Genomic DNA, 20,951 nt, shown 5'->3' with positions numbered 1-20,951 from the left:
CCTCTCCAGGCCCGCCCCCCGCTCGGGTCCCCCACCCACCCCTCCGGATCGCTGCTCAGGCCCAAGTGGCCCCAGAGGTGTCTGGCTTGCGGGCGGGCCGGCCGCCGCCGGCGACTGGAGCGCGGCAGCCCCGCCCCTTCGCCCGACCGCGGCCCCCCCTTGTCCCCACGCCGCCCGCCAAGCACAGGACCTTCCTGAGAGAGCGGACGAGCGACAGGCAGGGGCACGGGCACGGACACACACACACACACTCGCACCCACCCAGGCCAAGGGAGACAGCCGGCCGGCGCAAGCTCCTCAGCCAGAGCCAGACCCACAGCGCCTGTGAGAGGCCGGGGGTCAGGAGACTCAGAGGCAGAAGGAGATGAAGGTTCAGAGACAGGCTCCCAGACGGCGAGAGGGAGATGAAGACAGACACGCGCGCGGACACACACACACACACACACAGGTGGAGACAGACAGAGGGAGACAGACCGACTGACAGAAGGCAAACGGGAGACAGACACGGGAGAGAGGATGGCATCCGATCCGAGACAGACACACTGGCACAACCGTGACCACCCCAGAGAGAGGCCCTGCGGAAGAAGCCGCTTCCCCAAGGGAGGGGGCGTTCCCTTGGGGCGGCCCAGGCTGGACGCGGTGCCCCGGGGCTGGCAGTCCCCCGTGGGGTCCCCAAGACTTCCTCGCAGCCGAAGTCTCAAAGGTCCCCTTCAGCTTGGCTCCCTAAGGCAAGACCCAGCCCCCGCCCCCAGACCAGAGGGTGAGTGTGTGAGAGTGTGTGTGTGAGGGTGTCGGTGGGCGAGGCTGTGGTCAGGCCGACTGGGGGCCGGGTGCATACCCACGATGGACGGGGGAGGGTGTGGAGGCGTGGGGGTGGGGCTGGGGGTGGGGAATCTGTGTGGTCCTCTTGCTGTCTCTCTCTCCCTCTTTCTTCTTCTTCTTTTTTTTTTAAAAGGTAAGATGCTTTTATTGAAATATTGGGACTATTCTCTGTACAGCAGCAGTCTCACTGAGAGGCAGTTTTGCCTCCCAAGTAACATTTGACAATGGTTGAAGACATTCTTGATTGTTAAATCTTGGGGAGGGGTGTTATGAGTATCTCATGGGTAAAAGACACAAATGAACAATACTTCGGTTCAATTCTAAACACAGAGAATGTGCCAAATTCTCAAGAAACATTGTTCATACACTTAATTGACTTAATTTCCAAGGTCCTTATGCCTAGAGTAAGTAATCCAGAAACCACACCGTTTCTCGCCTAGCTTTACGCGGGACACGTGGGAGAACAAAAAGTAAGGTTTCACTCCATTCAATGACCTTAGTTTTCTCAGATGCAGTTTTCATAAGCTCACAAACTCCCGACCCACTCACCCTCCCCTGGGGTTGCAAATCTCTCCTTGGAGAAGCCAAAACAAAGAAAGCCCAATCCCGCACGGTGATCAGAGAAGTGCTAAGGAAACCGTCCCTCGGGGTTTCAAGGCGCTGCTCCCGCAGAGGGCCTGCCCACCTAATCACTGCCGGGCAAATGAAGGAGTTCCAACCTGCTCGAGAAACGCTCACTCAAGGGAGGCTTTGACCGCCAGAGCCCCGGGCCCAGACCCCACAGAGAGCAATCCCTCCTCAGAGCCTCAAGGGCCAGGCCTCGGGGCCCGCTCCCCCAGGGCAGAAGGTGCGAGCTAGGGCGCGAGACTGGGGCGCCGAGAGGGCCTGGGACGCCCCGCGCACCCGCCCACCCGCCCTCCCAGAGTGGAGGAGGAGCCCGCCGGTCTCCGGCCTCCACCACCCCGGCCCCCGACTTACCGCGGTGCGCTGGGGGAGGGGAAGTGTCAGGAGTGAGGGGCTAGGCCGCACCACCACCCGCCGCTCAGAGAGCAGCGCGCGGCCGCCACGAAACCGTCGCCGCCGCCGTCTCCAGCACCGATACCGACCGCCGCCGCTCCGGGCGCAGCGCGTAGGGGGCCCGACTGCGTCGCACGCCGCCCGCCCGCCGTCAGAGGCTCACTGCGCGCGCTCCGCCCTCACTGTCTGTGCATTGGCTGACTCCGCCACCACTCTATCTGCATCCGCCCTGTTCTTCACTGGACCACGGGGCTTTTGAAACCGAACGTGAGGGTTGTGAGGGTTGTCTCTGCCAGACTAGGACTCTCTCCCCTCTTTCTGAGTCTCCCTTCCCTGTGCTTTGCAGCTCTTTACCTGTCCGGGGCGGGGTGTGTCTGTGTGTTTCTGTGTGTGTCTTTGTGTGTCTCTGTCTCTGTGTGTGTGTGTGTGTGTGTGTGTGTGTGTGCACACGCGCGCGAACGGTCACCTGGGAGTACTGGGCTGGGGCTCGGGCTGGGGCAGCCCCCAGGATTGCCTGAGGCATGCCAAGGGAGCCCCAGATGGAGACCCGACTGTCATCTGGTTTCCTGGAAGCCAAATCCGGAGGCAAGCCAGGCCTGCGGCGGGAGTCGGGGCCCCGGCCACCCACCGGGGGAGGGGCTGGGGCTGCGGGGACCCAAGAGTTGGGCTGCTGCTGTCTTCGAGGGCCGCCGGCAGGCCGGCTGGAAGGCAGGCGACGGCTCTGAGCGCGCCAGGTGCGAGGGGCCAGGGGCAGGTGGGGCTCGGGGCGGCCAACCGCGCCGGGGGAGCCAGGGCTAAAGGACAGGGGAGGCAGGAAGCCTACAGCACCCGGTATTCCCAGGCGGTCTCCCACCCAAGTACTAACCAGGCCAGACCCTGCTTCGCTTCCCAGATCAGACAAGATCTGGCGCGTTCAGGGTGGTATGGCCCTAGACGGAGGTGGCTGCAGCCAGGCGCCTTAAGAACCTTAAGAACCCTGCGTTGCGCCTCCCTTTCGGTCTGACTTGCCTGCCGGTCAGGCCAGCCGGCCACACCTCTCCAAGGGCCGCGGGCTGCACTTGAGCCGCACGACCTGCGACCGGACTCCGGTCGGCCAGGGCCGGCAGCCCGGCGGCCGCCCGACGCCGCCCGGCCTCTGCACACCGCCAACCCCGGCCAGAACCCGCCTGGCCCGGCCCGGGGCCCCGGAGGGCTTCCTGGACCCCGAGTGGCCGGCTGGCCGTGCATGCCTGGGCCTGGGGTTGGGGTGAGGGGCGCGGAGGTCTCGGCGCCCTCCCGCCCTGGGCCTCTCCAGGCCCGCCCCCTGTCGGCGCCCGGGCCCACCCCCACCCCCCGCCCCACTCGCCTTCCAGGCTCAGGGCCACGTGGCCCCGGAGGTGTCTGATTCGGGCCCGCCGCGGACCGCGGCCCTCGGTCCTCTGAGCCTCCCGCGGGCGTAGGCGTAGCGCAGCCGGGGCCCTGAGTGCCCATCCTGCCCGGCACCTGCCCAGGGCCCAAACCCACCGCGAGCCACCTGCGCGGTCCACCCCAGCGCCTCAGCCCCACCCCTTCGCCCCACCGCGGCCCCCCTTGTCCCCACGCCGCCCGCCAAGCACGGGACCTTCCTGAGGGCCTTCACACTCTTCCTTAAAGAGTTCTACGTGAATTGAAGACAGGATCTACTGGATTGTCACCAACTGCTAAAACAGACAGACAACAGTTACTTTGATCCTTCTTGCCTTACTGTGAGCTGTGACGGTAGGGAACCTCATGGCTGCTGCACTCAACGCTTTCATTCATTCTCTTGTTTCAAAACAGGGATTCATTGAGCTGCATGGGAGATGAATTCTGTCATTAGAAACGTTGCCACCAGGCTTAAGAAATATATTTATAACTCATTTCTTTCAGGAAACAGGTTTCAAGATCTCCATCAGAAGTCTTTTATTAAGATAAATCACAGCTTTGTCAGGTTCTCCAGAAGTACTCTTATTTTTCACTCCCAAGGAGAAGCGCACTAATAGAACTAAATGAACCTAGTAGGTTATTTTCTCTCTAATGGCACCTGTCTTTATTCATAGGAGTCTGGTCTACATATTTCCTGGGCTTCCCTGGTGGCTCAGGTGGTGAAGAATCTGTCTGCAATGCAGGAGCCCTGGGTTCCACGGCTGGGTTGAGAAGATCGCCTGGAGAAGGGAATGGCGACCTCTTCCAGTATTCTTGCCTAGAGAATTCCACGGACAGGGGAACTTGGAAGGCTACACAGTCCATGGAGTCACAAAGACTCGGACACAACTGAGCAACTAATACACGTATTTCTTACCATTTGCTTCGTAGAAGCAATCGTTCATAGCCTTTTATAGCACTTTCTGAAGAACGTGTGGTGCCTTTTTCTTTGTTGTAAGCTGCACTAGGTCTTGGTTGCCACACATGGGATCTTTAATTGTGGCGGGCAAACTCTTACTTGCAGTGTATGGGATCTAGTTCACTGGCCAGAGATGGAACCCAGGCCCCTGCATTGGGAGCAGCCACTGGATGACCAGGGAAGCCCTCTAAAGAACTCTTCAAGTGCAACTTTCTGGATGTTCGCAGCAGCTCCGGGCAGTCCTAGTGATGATACTGTTCTGCACTCCCGAGCCCGTGTCCTCCCCGAGGGACACAGGGGCCAAGCGAGCAGACAGATGCTACCCCAGCGTCAGACCGCAGGGCCAGACTGGCTGTGTAAACTCCCTTCCAGTGATGTCCTCTTTTTACCGTTCCTCTGGTAAATTCAGTACTGTTTTCCTTGGAGCGTGTGTTTAAAAAGGAAATCCTAGATGTGTTCCAACATTACTGCCCACTTTGAGGTGGACTGATATCTACCTAGGACTTGTTTATTAAACCCACCTGCCTGAGTACTGTTGACTTGATTGGAGTTTTCTTGAAGTCACTCCTGAAGCATTGTGATGGTTTTGTCTGACATTAATAGATTTTTAAAAATGATACGTGTTGGCGTATGGCTATGAAGAAAGGGGAGAATCTGTTGCTATTGCAAACCAATTATGGAGGCAACTTAAAACGGAAATCTGAATTGTAACTGTGTTTCTATTTATGTAAAATACGGTCCTTACCTTGCAGTCTGTAGTTGATGTGCACAGACACAGCAGTGGCTCGCGGGTTGCTCTTCTGCCATCTTCCTGTCCTCCTTCAGTCCCTGCATGTGTATAGGAACTTCAGTGAGATAATGGGGCATTTAACAGAGATTGCTCTGCGCAACACTGTCTTTAGTGTTTCTATTTTAAATTTGCTAGGCTGTTAATTTATATGCAAATAAAAGACACAATAAGAGAGTTCTGTGCCTATTGTGTATACGTAACCTGAAAGTAAATGCAGGATATTGATCCCAGAGGGAAAATAAGTTAAGAGCGTCTGTGTTCAAAGATTTTTGAAAGTTCTTATTTCAGGCTGAACCGTTGTTGGTGACCCGTGAAAGTCGCTCAGTCATGTCTGACTCTGCGAACGCAGGGACTATACAGTCCATGGAATTCTCCAGGCCCGAATACTAGAGTGGGTAGCCTTTCCCTTCTCCAGGGGGTCTCTGCAACCCAGGGATCGAACCCAGGTCTCCTGCATGCCAGGTGGATTCTTCACCAGCTGAGCCACCAGGGAAGCCTGAACACTTATCAGCAGTTAAGGATTTCACAAATGCTAGATTGGAAAGATAAAATAATAATTCTGCTACATTAAAACAGATTTTCTTAAGTTCAAATTTTTTCAATGCAGTTGTAGGGAAGAAGTCTTTCCCCCTTATGGACATATCAGTATGTTAATGCCTAAGAAGTCCTTTTTCGAAAAGTTACAAAAAAGAAAAAAGGCGGAAAATTATGCCAATAAGGCACCACATGATGATGCAAAAAGATGGATACAGACAAGGAAAGAAGGAATAAAAACTAAGCATTATGCTAATGGGAAACCATCATGCAAGTTAATTCGGGGGGAGGGGGGAACCTAATGGAAAACACTTGCTTCTATGCCATAAACCATCTTCGAATTCAGGTTTCATTGGATTTTTCACGATAAACGTTTCATCACCTATACATTGGCTTGTCGTCTACTTTGTGCAAAAGCCTGGAGCTCCTAACTACTAGGGGGTCTCCCATCCAAGTACTAACTAACCCTGCTTAGTTTCCCAGATCAGAAGACATCTGGCCCGTTCAGGGTGGTATGATCTCATCAGAGGGAGGCGGCTGGCGCCAGGCGCCTTCAAAGCCCTGCGCTGCGCCTCCCTCTCGCTCTGACGTGCCGGTCGAGCCGGCCCGGGCCGCACCTTTCCACGGGGCGCGCGCTGCACTTGAGCCGCACGACCAGCGACCGAACTCGGGCCGGCCAGGCCCGGCAGCCCGGCCGACGCCGCCCCGTCCCCGCACACCGCCGCCCTGGCAAGCAAGCCTGGCCCGGCCCGGGGGCCCGGAGGGTTGCCGGGACCACGAGCGGCCGGTTAGGCGTGCAGGCCTGGGCTGCGGGTTGGCGTGAGGGGCGCGGAGGTCTGGGCGCCCACCCACCCTGGGCCTCTCCAGGCCCGCCCCCCGCTCGGGTCCCCCACCCACCCCTCCGGATCGCTGCTCAGGCCCAAGTGGCCCCAGAGGTGTCTGGCTTGCGGGCGGGCCGGCCGCCGCCGGCGACTGGAGCGCGGCAGCCCCGCCCCTTCGCCCGACCGCGGCCCCCCCTTGTCCCCACGCCGCCCGCCAAGCACAGGACCTTCCTGAGAGAGCGGACGAGCGACAGGCAGGGGCACGGGCACGGACACACACACACACACTCGCACCCACCCAGGCCAAGGGAGACAGCCGGCCGGCGCAAGCTCCTCAGCCAGAGCCAGACCCACAGCGCCTGTGAGAGGCCGGGGGTCAGGAGACTCAGAGGCAGAAAGAGATGAAGGTTCAGAGACAGGCTCCCAGACGGCGAGAGGGAGATGAAGACAGACACGCGCGCGGACACACACACACACACACACAGGTGGAGACAGACAGAGGGAGACAGACCGACTGACAGAAGGCAAACGGGAGACAGACACGGGAGAGAGGATGGCATCCGATCCGAGACAGACACACTGGCACAACCGTGACCACCCCAGAGAGAGGCCCTGCGGAAGAAGCCGCTTCCCCAAGGGAGGGGGCGTTCCCTTGGGGCGGCCCAGGCTGGACGCGGTGCCCCGGGGCTGGCAGTCCCCCGTGGGGTCCCCAAGACTTCCTCGCAGCTGAAGTCTCAAAGGTCCCCTTCAGCTTGGCTCCCTAAGGCAAGACCCAGCCCCCGCCCCCAGACCAGAGGGTGAGTGTGTGAGAGTGTGTGTGTGAGGGTGTCGGTGGGCGAGGCTGTGGTCAGGCCGACTGGGGGCCGGGTGCATACCCACGATGGACGGGGGAGGGTGTGGAGGCGTGGGGGTGGGGCTGGGGGTGGGGAATCTGTGTGGTCCTCTTGCTGTCTCTCTCTCCCTCTTTCTTCTTCTTCTTTTTTTTTTAAAAGGTAAGATGCTTTTATTGAAATATTGGGACTATTCTCTGTACAGCAGCAGTCTCACTGAGAGGCAGTTTTGCCTCCCAAGTAACATTTGACAATGGTTGAAGACATTCTTGATTGTTAAATCTTGGGGAGGGGTGTTATGAGTATCTCATGGGTAAAAGACACAAATGAACAATACTTCGGTTCAATTCTAAACACAGAGAATGTGCCAAATTCTCAAGAAACATTGTTCATACACTTAATTGACTTAATTTCCAAGGTCCTTATGCCTAGAGTAAGTAATCCAGAAACCACACCGTTTCTCGCCTAGCTTTACGCGGGACACGTGGGAGAACAAAAAGTAAGGTTTCACTCCATTCAATGACCTTCGTTTTCTCAGATGCAGTTTTCATAAGCTCACAAACTCCCGACCCACTCACCCTCCCCTGGGGTTGCAAATCTCTCCTTGGAGAAGCCAAAACAAAGAAAGCCCAATCCCGCACGGTGATCAGCGAAGTGCTGAGGAAACCCTCCCTCGGGGTTTCAAGGCGCTGCTCCCGCAGAGGGCCTGCCCACCTAATCACTGCCGGGCAAATGAAGGAGTTCCAACCTGCTCGAGAAACGCTCACTCAAGGGAGGCTTTGACCGCCAGAGCCCCGGGCCCAGACCCCACAGAGAGCAATCCCTCCTCAGAGCCTCAAGGGCCAGGCCTCGGGGCCCGCTCCCCCAGGGCAGAAGGTGCGAGCTAGGGCGCGAGACTGGGGCGCCGAGAGGGCCTGGGACGCCCCGCGCACCCGCCCACCCGCCCTCCCAGAGTGGAGGAGGAGCCCGCCGGTCTCCGGCCTCCACCACCCCGGCCCCCGACTTACCGCGGTGCGCTGGGGCAGGGGAAGTGTCAGGAGTGAGGGGCTAGGCCGCACCACCACCCGCCGCTCAGAGAGCAGCGCGCGGCCGCCACGAAACCGTCGCCGCCGCCGTCTCCAGCACCGATACCGACCGCCGCTCCGGGCGCAGCGCGTAGGGGACCCGACTGCGTCGCACGCCGCCCGCCCGCCGTCAGAGGCTCACTGCGCGCGCTCCGCCCTCACTGTCTGTGCATTGGCTGACTCCGCCACCACTCTATCTGCATCCGCCCTGTTCTTCACTGGACCACGGGGCTTTTGAAACCGAACGTGAGGGTTGTGAGGGTTGTCTCTGCCAGACTAGGACTCTCTCCCCTCTTTCTGAGTCTCCCTTCCCTGTGCTTTGCAGCTCTTTACCTGTCCGGGGCGGGGTGTGTCTGTGTGTTTCTGTGTGTGTCTTTGTGTGTCTCTGTCTCTGTGTGTGTGTGTGTGTGTGTGTGTGTGTGTGTGTGCACACGCGCGCGAGCGGTCACCTGGGAGTACTGGGCTGGGGCTCGGGCTGGGGCAGCCCCCGGGATTGCCTGAGGCATGCCAAGGGAGCCCCAGATGGAGACCCGACTGTCATCTGGTTTCCTGGAAGCCAAATCCGGAGGCAAGCCAGGCCTGCGGCGGGAGTCGGGGCCCGGCCATCCACCGGGGGAGGGGCTGGGGCTGCGGGGACCCAAGAGTTGGGCTGCTGCTGTCTTCGAGGGCCGCCGGCAGGCCGGCTGGCCGGCCGGCTGGAAGGCAGGCGACGGCTCTGAGCGCGCCGGGTGCGAGGGGCCAGGGGCAGGTGGGGCTCGGGGCGGCCAACCGCGCCGGGGGAGCCAGGGCTAAAGGACAGGGGAGGCAGGAAGCCTACAGCACCCGGTATTCCCAGGCGGTCTCCCACCCAAGTACTAACCAGGCCAGACCCTGCTTCGCTTCCCAGATCAGACAAGATCTGGCGCGTTCAGGGTGGTATGGCCCTAGACGGAGGTGGCTGCAGCCAGGCGCCTTAAGAACCTTAAGAACCCTGCGTTGCGCCTCCCTTTCGGTCTGACTTGCCTGCCGGTCAGGCCAGCCGGCCACACCTCTCCAAGGGCCGCGGGCTGCACTTGAGCCGCACGACCTGCGACCGGACTCCGGTCGGCCAGGGCCGGCAGCCCGGCGGCCGCCCGACGCCGCCCGGCCTCCGCACACCGCCAAGCCCGGCCAGAACCCGCCTGGCCCGGCCCGGGGCCCCGGAGGGCTTCCTGGACCCCGAGTGGCCGGCTGGCCGTGCATGCCTGGGCCTGGGGTTGGGGTGAGGGGCGCGGAGGTCTCGGCGCCCTCCCGCCCTGGGCCTCTCCAGGCCCGCCCCCTGTCGGCGCCCGGGCCCACCCCCCCCCCCCGCCCCACTCGCCTTCCAGGCTCAGGGCCACGTGGCCCCGGAGGTGTCTGATTCGGGCCCGCCGCGGACCGCGGCCCTCGGTCCTCTGAGCCTCCCGCGGGCGTAGGCGTAGCGCAGCCGGGGCCCTGAGTGCCCATCCTGCCCGGCACCTGCCCAGGGCCCAAACCCACCGCGAGCCACCTGCGCGGTCCACCCCAGCGCCTCAGCCCCACCCCTTCGCCCCACCGCGGCCCCCCCTTGTCCCCACGCCGCCCGCCAAGCACGGGACCTTCCTGAGGGCCTTCACACTCTTCCTTGAAGAGTTCTACGTGAATTGAAGACAGGATCTACTGGATTTTCACCAACTGCTAAAACAGACAGACAACAGTTACTTTGATCCTTCTTGCCTTACTGTGAGCTGTGACGGGAGGGAACCTCGTGGCTGCTGCACTCAACGCTTTCATTCATTCTCTTGTTTCAAAACAGGGATTCATTGAGCTGCATGGGAGATGAATTCTGTCATTAGAAACGTTGCCACCAGGCTTAAGAAATATATTTATAACTCATTTCTTTCAGGAAACAGGTTTCAAGATCTCCATCAGAAGTCTTTTATTAAGATAAATCACAGCTTTGTCAGGTTCTCCAGAAGTACTCTTATTTTTCACTCCCAAGGAGAAGCGCACTAATAGAACTAAATGAACCTAGTAGGTTATTTTCTCTCTAATGGCACCTGTCTTTATTCATAGGAGTCTGGTCTACATATTTCCTGGGCTTCCCTGGTGGCTCAGGTGGTGAAGAATCTGTCTGCAATGCAGGAGCCCTGGGTTCCACGGCTGGGTTGAGACGATCGCCTGGAGAAGGGAATGGTGACCTCTTCCAGTATTCTTGCCTAGAGAATTCCACGGACAGGGGAACTTGGAAGGCTACACAGTCCATGGAGTCACAAAGACTCGGACACAACTGAGCAACTAATACACGTATTTCTTACTATTTGCTTCGTAGAAGCAATCATTCATAGCCTTTTATAGCACTTTCTGAAGAACGTGTGGTGCCTTTTTCTTTGTTGTAAGCTGCACTAGGTCTTGGTTGCCACACATGGGATCTTTAATTGTGGCGGGCAAACTCTTACTTGCAGTGTATGGGATCTAGTTCACTGGCCAGAGATGGAACCCAGGCCCCTGCATTGGGAGCAGCCACTGGATGACCAGGGAAGCCCTCTAAAGAACTCTTCAAGTGCAACTTTCTGGATGTTCGCAGCAGCTCCGGGCAGTCCTAGTGATGATACTGTTCTGCACTCCCGAGCCCGTGTCCTCCCCGAGGGACACAGGGGCCAAGCGAGCAGACAGATGCTACCCCAGCGTCAGACCGCAGGGCCAGACTGGCTGTGTAAACTCCCTTCCAGTGATGTCCTCTTTTTACCGTTCCTCTGGTAAATTCAGTACTGTTTTCCTTGGAGCGTGTGTTTAAAAAGGAAATCCTAGATGTGTTCCAACATTACTGCCCACTTTGAGGTGGACTGATATCTACCTAGGACTTGTTTATTAAACCCACCTGCCTGAGTACTGTTGACTTGATTGGAGTTTTCTTGAAGTCACTCCTGAAGCATTGTGATGGTTTTGTCTGACATTAATAGATTTTTAAAAATGATACGTGTTGGCGTATGGCTATGAAGAAAGGGGAGAATCTGTTGCTATTGCAAACCAATTATGGAGGCAACTTAAAACGGAAATCTGAATTGTAACTGTGTTTCTATTTATGTAAAATACGGTCCTTACCTTGCAGTCTGTAGTTGATGTGCACAGACACAGCAGTGGCTCGCGGGTTGCTCTTCTGCCATCTTCCTGTCCTCCTTCAGTCCCTGCATGTGTATAGGAACTTCAGTGAGATAATGGGGCATTTAACAGAGATTGCTCTGCGCAACACTGTCTTTAGTGTTTCTATTTTAAATTTGCTAGGCTGTTAATTTATATGCAAATAAAAGACACAATAAGAGAGTTCTGTGCCTATTGTGTATACGTAACCTGAAAGTAAATGCAGGATATTGATCCCAGAGGGAAAATAAGTTAAGAGCGTCTGTGTTCAAAGATTTTTGAAAGTTCTTATTTCAGGCTGAACCGTTGTTGGTGACCCGTGAAAGTCGCTCAGTCATGTCTGACTCTGCGAACGCAGGGACTATACAGTCCATGGAATTCTCCAGGCCCGAATACTAGAGTGGGTAGCCTTTCCCTTCTCCAGGGGGTCTCTGCAACCCAGGGATCGAACCCAGGTCTCCTGCATGCCAGGTGGATTCTTCACCAGCTGAGCCACCAGGGAAGCCTGAACACTTATCAGCAGTTAAGGATTTCACAAATGCTAGATTGGAAAGATAAAATAATAATTCTGCTACATTAAAACAGATTTTCTTAAGTTCAAATTTTTTCAATGCAGTTGTAGGGAAGAAGTCTTTCCCCCTTATGGACATATCAGTATGTTAATGCCTAAGAAGTCCTTTTTCGAAAAGTTACAAAAAAGAAAAAAGGCGGAAAATTATGCCAATAAGGCACCACATGATGATGCAAAAAGATGGATACAGACAAGGAAAGAAGGAATAAAAACTAAGCATTATGCTAATGGGAAACCATCATGCAAGTTAATTCGGGGGGAGGGGGGAACCTAATGGAAAACACTTGCTTCTATGCCATAAACCATCTTCGAATTCAGGTTTCATTGGATTTTTCACGATAAACGTTTCATCACCTATACATTGGCTTGTCGTCTACTTTGTGCAAAAGCCTGGAGCTCCTAACTACTAGGGGGTCTCCCATCCAAGTACTAACTAACCCTGCTTAGTTTCCCAGATCAGAAGACATCTGGCCCGTTCAGGGTGGTATGATCTCATCAGAGGGAGGCGGCTGGCGCCAGGCGCCTTCAAAGCCCTGCGCTGCGCCTCCCTCTCGCTCTGACGTGCCGGTCGAGCCGGCCCGGGCCGCACCTTTCCACGGGGCGCGCGCTGCACTTGAGCCGCACGACCAGCGACCGAACTCGGGCCGGCCAGGCCCGGCAGCCCGGCCGACGCCGCCCCGTCCCCGCACACCGCCGCCCTGGCAAGCAAGCCTGGCCCGGCCCGGGGGCCCGGAGGGTTGCCGGGACCACGAGCGGCCGGTTAGGCGTGCAGGCCTGGGCTGCGGGTTGGCGTGAGGGGCGCGGAGGTCTGGGCGCCCACCCACCCTGGGCCTCTCCAGGCCCGCCCCCCGCTCGGGTCCCCCACCCACCCCTCCGGATCGCTGCTCAGGCCCAAGTGGCCCCAGAGGTGTCTGGCTTGCGGGCGGGCCGGCCGCCGCCGGCGACTGGAGCGCGGCAGCCCCGCCCCTTCGCCCGACCGCGGCCCCCCCTTGTCCCCACGCCGCCCGCCAAGCACAGGACCTTCCTGAGAGAGCGGACGAGCGACAGGCAGGGGCACGGGCACGGACACACACACACACACTCGCACCCACCCAGGCCAAGGGAGACAGCCGGCCGGCGCAAGCTCCTCAGCCAGAGCCAGACCCACAGCGCCTGTGAGAGGCCGGGGGTCAGGAGACTCAGAGGCAGAAAGAGATGAAGGTTCAGAGACAGGCTCCCAGACGGCGAGAGGGAGATGAAGACAGACACGCGCGCGGACACACACACACACACACACAGGTGGAGACAGACAGAGGGAGACAGACCGACTGACAGAAGGCAAACGGGAGACAGACACGGGAGAGAGGATGGCATCCGATCCGAGACAGACACACTGGCACAACCGTGACCACCCCAGAGAGAGGCCCTGCGGAAGAAGCCGCTTCCCCAAGGGAGGGGGCGTTCCCTTGGGGCGGCCCAGGCTGGACGCGGTGCCCCGGGGCTGGCAGTCCCCCGTGGGGTCCCCAAGACTTCCTCGCAGCTGAAGTCTCAAAGGTCCCCTTCAGCTTGGCTCCCTAAGGCAAGACCCAGCCCCCGCCCCCAGACCAGAGGGTGAGTGTGTGAGAGTGTGTGTGTGAGGGTGTCGGTGGGCGAGGCTGTGGTCAGGCCGACTGGGGGCCGGGTGCATACCCACGATGGACGGGGGAGGGTGTGGAGGCGTGGGGGTGGGGCTGGGGGTGGGGAATCTGTGTGGTCCTCTTGCTGTCTCTCTCTCCCTCTTTCTTCTTCTTCTTTTTTTTTTAAAAGGTAAGATGCTTTTATTGAAATATTGGGACTATTCTCTGTACAGCAGCAGTCTCACTGAGAGGCAGTTTTGCCTCCCAAGTAACATTTGACAATGGTTGAAGACATTCTTGATTGTTAAATCTTGGGGAGGGGTGTTATGAGTATCTCATGGGTAAAAGACACAAATGAACAATACTTCGGTTCAATTCTAAACACAGAGAATGTGCCAAATTCTCAAGAAACATTGTTCATACACTTAATTGACTTAATTTCCAAGGTCCTTATGCCTAGAGTAAGTAATCCAGAAACCACACCGTTTCTCGCCTAGCTTTACGCGGGACACGTGGGAGAACAAAAAGTAAGGTTTCACTCCATTCAATGACCTTCGTTTTCTCAGATGCAGTTTTCATAAGCTCACAAACTCCCGACCCACTCACCCTCCCCTGGGGTTGCAAATCTCTCCTTGGAGAAGCCAAAACAAAGAAAGCCCAATCCCGCACGGTGATCAGAGAAGTGCTGAGGAAACCCTCCCTCGGGGTTTCAAGGCGCTGCTCCCGCAGAGGGCCTGCCCACCTAATCACTGCCGGGCAAATGAAGGAGTTCCAACCTGCTCGAGAAACGCTCACTCAAGGGAGGCTTTGACCGCCAGAGCCCCGGGCCCAGACCCCACAGAGAGCAATCCCTCCTCAGAGCCTCAAGGGCCAGGCCTCGGGGCCCGCTCCCCCAGGGCAGAAGGTGCGAGCTAGGGCGCGAGACTGGGGCGCCGAGAGGGCCTGGGACGCCCCGCGCACCCGCCCACCCGCCCTCCCAGAGTGGAGGAGGAGCCCGCCGGTCTCCGGCCTCCACCACCCCGGCCCCCGACTTACCGCGGTGCGCTGGGGCAGGGGAAGTGTCAGGAGTGAGGGGCTAGGCCGCACCACCACCCGCCGCTCAGAGAGCAGCGCGCGGCCGCCACGAAACCGTCGCCGCCGCCGTCTCCAGCACCGATACCGACCGCCGCTCCGGGCGCAGCGCGTAGGGGACCCGACTGCGTCGCACGCCGCCCGCCCGCCGTCAGAGGCTCACTGCGCGCGCTCCGCCCTCACTGTCTGTGCATTGGCTGACTCCGCCACCACTCTATCTGCATCCGCCCTGTTCTTCACTGGACCACGGGGCTTTTGAAACCGAACGTGAGGGTTGTGAGGGTTGTCTCTGCCAGACTAGGACTCTCTCCCCTCTTTCTGAGTCTCCCTTCCCTGTGCTTTGCAGCTCTTTACCTGTCCGGGGCGGGGTGTGTCTGTGTGTTTCTGTGTGTGTCTTTGTGTGTCTCTGTCTCTGTGTGTGTGTGTGTGTGTGTGTGTGTGTGTGTGTGCACACGCGCGCGAACGGTCACCTGGGAGTACTGGGCTGGGGCTCGGGCTGGGGCAGCCCCCGGGATTGCCTGAGGCATGCCAAGGGAGCCCCAGATGGAGACCCGACTGTCATCTGGTTTCCTGGAAGCCAAATCCGGAGGCAACCCAGGCCTGCGGCGGGAGTCGGGGCCCGGCCACCCACCGGGGGAGGGGCTGGGGCTGCGGGGACCCAAGAGTTGGGCTGCTGCTGTCTTCGAGGGCCGCCGGCAGGCCGGCTGGCCGGCCGGCTGGAAGGCAGGCGACGGCTCTGAGCGCGCCAGGTGCGAGGGGCCAGGGGCAGGTGGGGCTCGGGGCGGCCAACCGCGCCGGGGGAGCCAGGGCTAAAGGACAGGGGAGGCAGGAAGCCTACAGCACCCGGTATTCCCAGGCGGTCTCCCACCCAAGTACTAACCAGGCCAGACCCTGCTTCGCTTCCCAGATCAGACAAGATCTGGCGCGTTCAGGGTGGTATGGCCCTAGACGGAGGTGGCTGCAGCCAGGCGCCTTAAGAACCTTAAGAACCCTGCGTTGCGCCTCCCTTTCGGTCTGACTTGCCTGCCGGTCAGGCCAGCCGGCCACACCTCTCCAAGGGCCGCGGGCTGCACTTGAGCCGCACGACCTGCGACCGGACTCCGGTCGGCCAGGGCCGGCAGCCCGGCGGCCGCCCGACGCCGCCCGGCCTCCGCACACCGCCAAGCCCGGCCAGAACCCGCCTGGCCCGGCCCGGGGCCCCGGAGGGCTTCCTGGACCCCGAGTGGCCGGCTGGCCGTGCATGCCTGGGCCTGGGGTTGGGGTGAGGGGCGCGGAGGTCTCGGCGCCCTCCCGCCCTGGGCCTCTCCAGGCCCGCCCCCTGTCGGCGCCCGGGCCCACCCCCACCCCCCGCCCCACTCGCCTTCCAGGCTCAGGGCCACGTGGCCCCGGAGGTGTCTGATTCGGGCCCGCCGCGGACCGCGGCCCTCGGTCCTCTGAGCCTCCCGCGGGCGTAGGCGTAGCGCAGCCGGGGCCCTGAGTGCCCATCCTGCCCGGCACCTGCCCAGGGCCCAAACCCACCGCGAGCCACCTGCGCGGTCCACCCCAGCGCCTCAGCCCCACCCCTTCGCCCCACCGCGGCCCCCCTTGTCCCCACGCCGCCCGCCAAGCACGGGACCTTCCTGAGGGCCTTCACACTCTTCCTTGAAGAGTTCTACGTGAATTGAAGACAGGATCTACTGGATTGTCACCAACTGCTAAAACAGACAGACAACAGTTACTTTGATCCTTCTTGCCTTACTGTGAGCTGTGACGGTAGGGAACCTCATGGCTGCTGCACTCAACGCTTTCATTCATTCTCTTGTTTCAAAACAGGGATTCATTGAGCTGCATGGGAGATGAATTCTGTCATTAGAAACGTTGCCACCAGGCTTAAGAAATATATTTATAACTCATTTCTTTCAGGAAACAGGTTTCAAGATCTCCATCAGAAGTCTTTTATTAAGATAAATCACAGCTTTGTCAGGTTCTCCAGAAGTACTCTTATTTTTCACTCCCAAGGAGAAGCGCACTAATAGAACTAAATGAACCTAGTAGGTTATTTTCTCTCTAATGGCACCTGTCTTTATTCATAGGAGTCTGGTCTACATATTTCCTGGGCTTCCCTGGTGGCTCAGGTGGTGAAGAATCTGTCTGCAATGCAGGAGCCCTGGGTTCCACGGCTGGGTTGAGACGATCGCCTAGAGAAGGGAATGGTGACCTCTTCCAGTATTCTTGCCTAGAGAATTCCACGGACAGGGGAACTTGGAAGGCTACACAGTCCATGGAGTCACAAAGACTCGGACACAACTGAGCAACTAATACACGTATTTCTTACTATTTGCTTCGTAGAAGCAATCATTCATAGCCTTTTATAGCACTTTCTGAAGAACGTGTGGTGCCTTTTTCTTTGTTGTAAGCTGCACTAGGTCTTGGTTGCCACACATGGGATCTTTAATTGTGGCGGGCAAACTCTTACTTGCAGTGTATGGGATCTAGTTCACTGGCCAGAGATGGAACCCAGGCCCCTGCATTGGGAGCAGCCACTGGATGACCAGGGAAGCCCTCTAAAGAACTCTTCAAGTGCAACTTTCTGGATGTTCGCAGCAGCTCCGGGCAGTCCTAGTGATGATACTGTTCTGCACTCCCGAGCCCGTGTCCTCCCCGAGGGACACAGGGGCCAAGCGAGCAGACAGATGCTACCCCAGCGTCAGACCGCAGGGCCAGACTGGCTGTGTAAACTCCCTTCCAGTGATGTCCTCTTTTTACCGTTCCTCTGGTAAATTCAGTACTGTTTTCCTTGGAGCGTGTGTTTAAAAAGGAAATCCTAGATGTGTTCCAACATTACTGCCCACTTTGAGGTGGACTGATATCTACCTAGGACTTGTTTATTAAACCCACCTGCCTGAGTACTGTGACTTGATTGGAGTTTTCTTGAAGTCACTCCTGAAGCATTGTGATGGTTTTGTCTGACATTAATAGATTTTTAAAAATGATACGTGTTGGCGTATGGCTATGAAGAAAGGGGAGAATCTGTTGCTATTGCAAACCAATTATGGAGGCAACTTAAAACGGAAATCTGAATTGTAACTGTGTTTCTATTTATGTAAAATACGGTCCTTACCTTGCAGTCTGTAGTTGATGTGCACAGACACAGCAGTGGCTCGCGGGTTGCTCTTCTGCCATCTTCCTGTCCTCCTTCAGTCCCTGCATGTGTATAGGAACTTCAGTGAGATAATGGGGCATTTAACAGAGATTGCTCTGCGCAACACTGTCTTTAGTGTTTCTATTTTAAATTTGCTAGGCTGTTAATTTATATGCAAATAAAAGACACAATAAGAGAGTTCTGTGCCTATTGTGTATACGTAACCTGAAAGTAAATGCAGGATATTGATCCCAGAGGGAAAATAAGTTAAGAGCGTCTGTGTTCAAAGATTTTTGAAAGTTCTTATTTCAGGCTGAACCGTTGTTGGTGACCCGTGAAAGTCGCTCAGTCATGTCTGACTCTGCGAACGCAGGGACTATACAGTCCATGGAATTCTCCAGGCCCGAATACTAGAGTGGGTAGCCTTTCCCTTCTCCAGGGGGTCTCTGCAACCCAGGGATCGAACCCAGGTCTCCTGCATGCCAGGTGGATTCTTCACCAGCTGAGCCACCAGGGAAGCCTGAACACTTATCAGCAGTTAAGGATTTCACAAATGCTAGATTGGAAAGATAAAATAATAATTCTGCTACATTAAAACAGATTTTCTTAAGTTCAAATTTTTTCAATGCAGTTGTAGGGAAGAAGTCTTTCCCCCTTATGGACATATCAGTATGTTAATGCCTAAGAAGTCCTTTTTCGAAAAGTTACAAAAAAGAAAAAAGGCGGAAAATTATGCCAATAAGGCACCACATGATGATGCAAAAAGATGGATACAGACAAGGAAAGAAGGAATAAAAACTAAGCATTATGCTAATGGGAAACCATCATGCAAGTTAATTCGGGGGGAGGGGGGAACCTAATGGAAAACACTTGCTTCTATGCCATAAACCATCTTCGAATTCAGGTTTCATTGGATTTTTCACGATAAACGTTTCATCACCTATACGTTGGCTTGTCGTCTACTTTGTGCAAAAGCCTGGAGCTCCTAACTACTAGGGGGTCTCCCATCCAAGTACTAACTAACCCTGCTTAGTTTCCCAGATCAGAAGACATCTGGCCCGTTCAGGGTGGTATGATCTCATCAGAGGGAGGCGGCTGGCGCCAGGCGCCTTCAAAGCCCTGCGCTGCGCCTCCCTCTCGCTCTGACGTGCCGGTCGAGCCGGCCCGGGCCGCACCTTTCCACGGGGCGCGCGCTGCACTTGAGCCGCACGACCAGCGACCGAACTCGGGCCGGCCAGGCCCGGCAGCCCGGCCGACGCCGCCCCGTCCCCGCACACCGCCGCCCTGGCAAGCAAGCCTGGCCCGGCCCGGGGGCCCGGAGGGTTGCCGGGACCACGAGCGGCCGGTTAGGCGTGCAGGCCTGGGCTGCGGGTTGGCGTGAGGGGCGCGGAGGTCTGGGCGCCCACCCACCCTGGGCCTCTCCAGGCCCGCCCCCCGCTCGGGTCCCCCCCCCCCCCCCCCGGATCGCTGCTCAGGCCCAAGTGGCCCCAGAGGTGTCTGGCTTGCGGGCGGGCCGGCCGCCGCCGGCGACTGGAGCGCGGCAGCCCCGCCCCTTCGCCCGACCGCGGCCCCCCCTTGTCCCCACGCCGCCCGCCAAGCACAGGACCTTCCTGAGAGAGCGGACGAGCGACAGGCAGGGGCACGGACACGGACACACACACACACACACACACTCGCACGCACCCAGGCCAAGGGAGACAGCCGGCCGGCGCAAGCTCCTCAGCCAGAGCCAGACCCACAGCGCCTGTGAGAGGCCGGGGGTCAGGAGACTCAGAGGCAGAAGGAGATGAAGGTTCAGAGACAGGCTCCCAGACGGCGAGAGGGAGATGAAGACAGACACGCGCGCGGACACACACACACACACACACACGTGGAGACAGACAGAGGGAGACAGACCGACTGACAGAAGGCAAACGGGAGACAGACACGGGAGAGAGGATGGCATCCGATCCGAGACAGACACACTGGCACAACCGTGACCACCCCAGAGAGAGGCCCTGCGGAAGAAGCCGCTTCCCCAAGGGAGGGGGCGTTCCCTTGGGGCGGCCCAGGCTGGACGCGGTGCCCCGGGGCTGGCAGTCCCCCGTGGGGTCCCCAAGACTTCCTCGCAGCTGAAGTCTCAAAGGTCCCCTTCAGCTTGGCTCCCTAAGGCAAGACCCAGCCCCCGCCCCCAGACCAGAGGGTGAGTGTGTGAGAGTGTGTGTGTGAGGGTGTCGGTGGGCGAGGCTGTGGTCAGGCCGACTGGGGGCCGGGTGCATACCCACGATGGACGGGGGAGGGTGTGGAGGCGTGGGGGTGGGGCTGGGGGTGGGGAATCTGTGTGGTCCTCTTGCTGTCTCTCTCTCCCTCTTTCTTCTTCTTCTTTTTTTTTTAAAAGGTAAGATGCTTTTATTGAAATATTGGGACTATTCTCTGTACAGCAGCAGTCTCACTGAGAGGCAGTTTTGCCTCCCAAGTAACATTTGACAATGGTTGAAGACATTCTTGATTGTTAAATCTTGGGGAGGGGTGTTATGAGTATCTCATGGGTAAAAGACACAAATGAACAATACTTCGGTTCAATTCTAAACACAGAGAATGTGCCAAATTCTCAAGAAACATTGTTCATACACTTAATTGACTTAATTTCCAAGGTCCTTATGCCTAGAGTAAGTAATCCAGAAACCACACCGTTTCTCGCCTAGCTTTACGCGGGACACGTGGGAGAACAAAAAGGAAGGTTTCACTCCATTCAATGACCTTAGTTTTCTCAGATGCAGTTTTCATAAGCTCACAAACTCCCGACCCACTCACCCTCCCCTGGGGTTGCAAATCTCTCCTTGGAGAAGCCAAAACAAAGAAAGCCCAATCCCGCTCGGTGATCAGCGAAGTGCTGAGGAAACCGACCCTCGGGGTTTCAAGGCGCTGCTCCCGCAGAGGGCCTGCCCACCTAATCACTGCCGGGCAAATGAAGGAGTTCCAACCTGCTCGAGAAACGCTCACTCAAGGGAGGCTTTGACCGCCAGAGCCCCGGGCCCAGACCCCACAGAGAGCAATCCCTCCTCAGAGCCTCAAGGGCCAGGCCTCGGGGCCCGCTCCCCCAGGGCAGAAGGTGCGAGCTAGGGCGCGAGACTGGGGCGCCGAGAGGGCCTGGGACGCCCCGCGCACCCGCCCACCCGCCCTCCCAGAGTGGAGGAGGAGCCCGCCGGTCTCCGGCCTCCACCACCCCGGCCCCCGACTTACCGCGGTGCGCTGGGGGAGGGGAAGTGTCAGGAGTG

General features: G+C 57.9%; 1 protein-coding gene and 3 pseudogenes across 1 annotated transcript in view; all 4 read right to left on the bottom strand.

Annotated features, from left to right (window-relative positions):
* Positions 1-11,361, bottom strand: part of LOC122688276 (liprin-alpha-1-like) — a 61,602-nt gene extending 50,241 nt beyond the window's left edge. The window contains exons 1-2 of the mRNA XM_043894175.1: positions 11,301-11,361; positions 9,933-10,023 (exon numbers count right to left, since the gene is read on the bottom strand). Coding sequence (XP_043750110.1) covers positions 9,933-9,989 — 57 coding nt within the window. The 5' untranslated portion in view covers positions 9,990-10,023; positions 11,301-11,361. The remainder of the gene's footprint in view (positions 1-9,932; positions 10,024-11,300) is intronic.
* On the bottom strand, positions 2,656-2,774 carry LOC122688818 (annotated as a pseudogene).
* LOC122688807 lies at positions 9,030-9,148 on the bottom strand (annotated as a pseudogene).
* Positions 11,362-15,404: 4,043 nt separating the features above from the next.
* On the bottom strand, positions 15,405-15,523 carry LOC122688801 (annotated as a pseudogene).
* Positions 15,524-20,951: the final 5,428 nt, after the last annotated feature.

This window comes from Cervus elaphus, chromosome 33 (genome assembly GCF_910594005.1).
Source record: "Cervus elaphus chromosome 33, mCerEla1.1, whole genome shotgun sequence".
In the NCBI taxonomy this organism is placed as follows: domain Eukaryota; kingdom Metazoa; phylum Chordata; class Mammalia; order Artiodactyla; family Cervidae; genus Cervus; species Cervus elaphus.
Note: the sequence above shows the minus strand (reverse complement) of the source record. Positions and strands in the feature narration are given on the sequence as shown.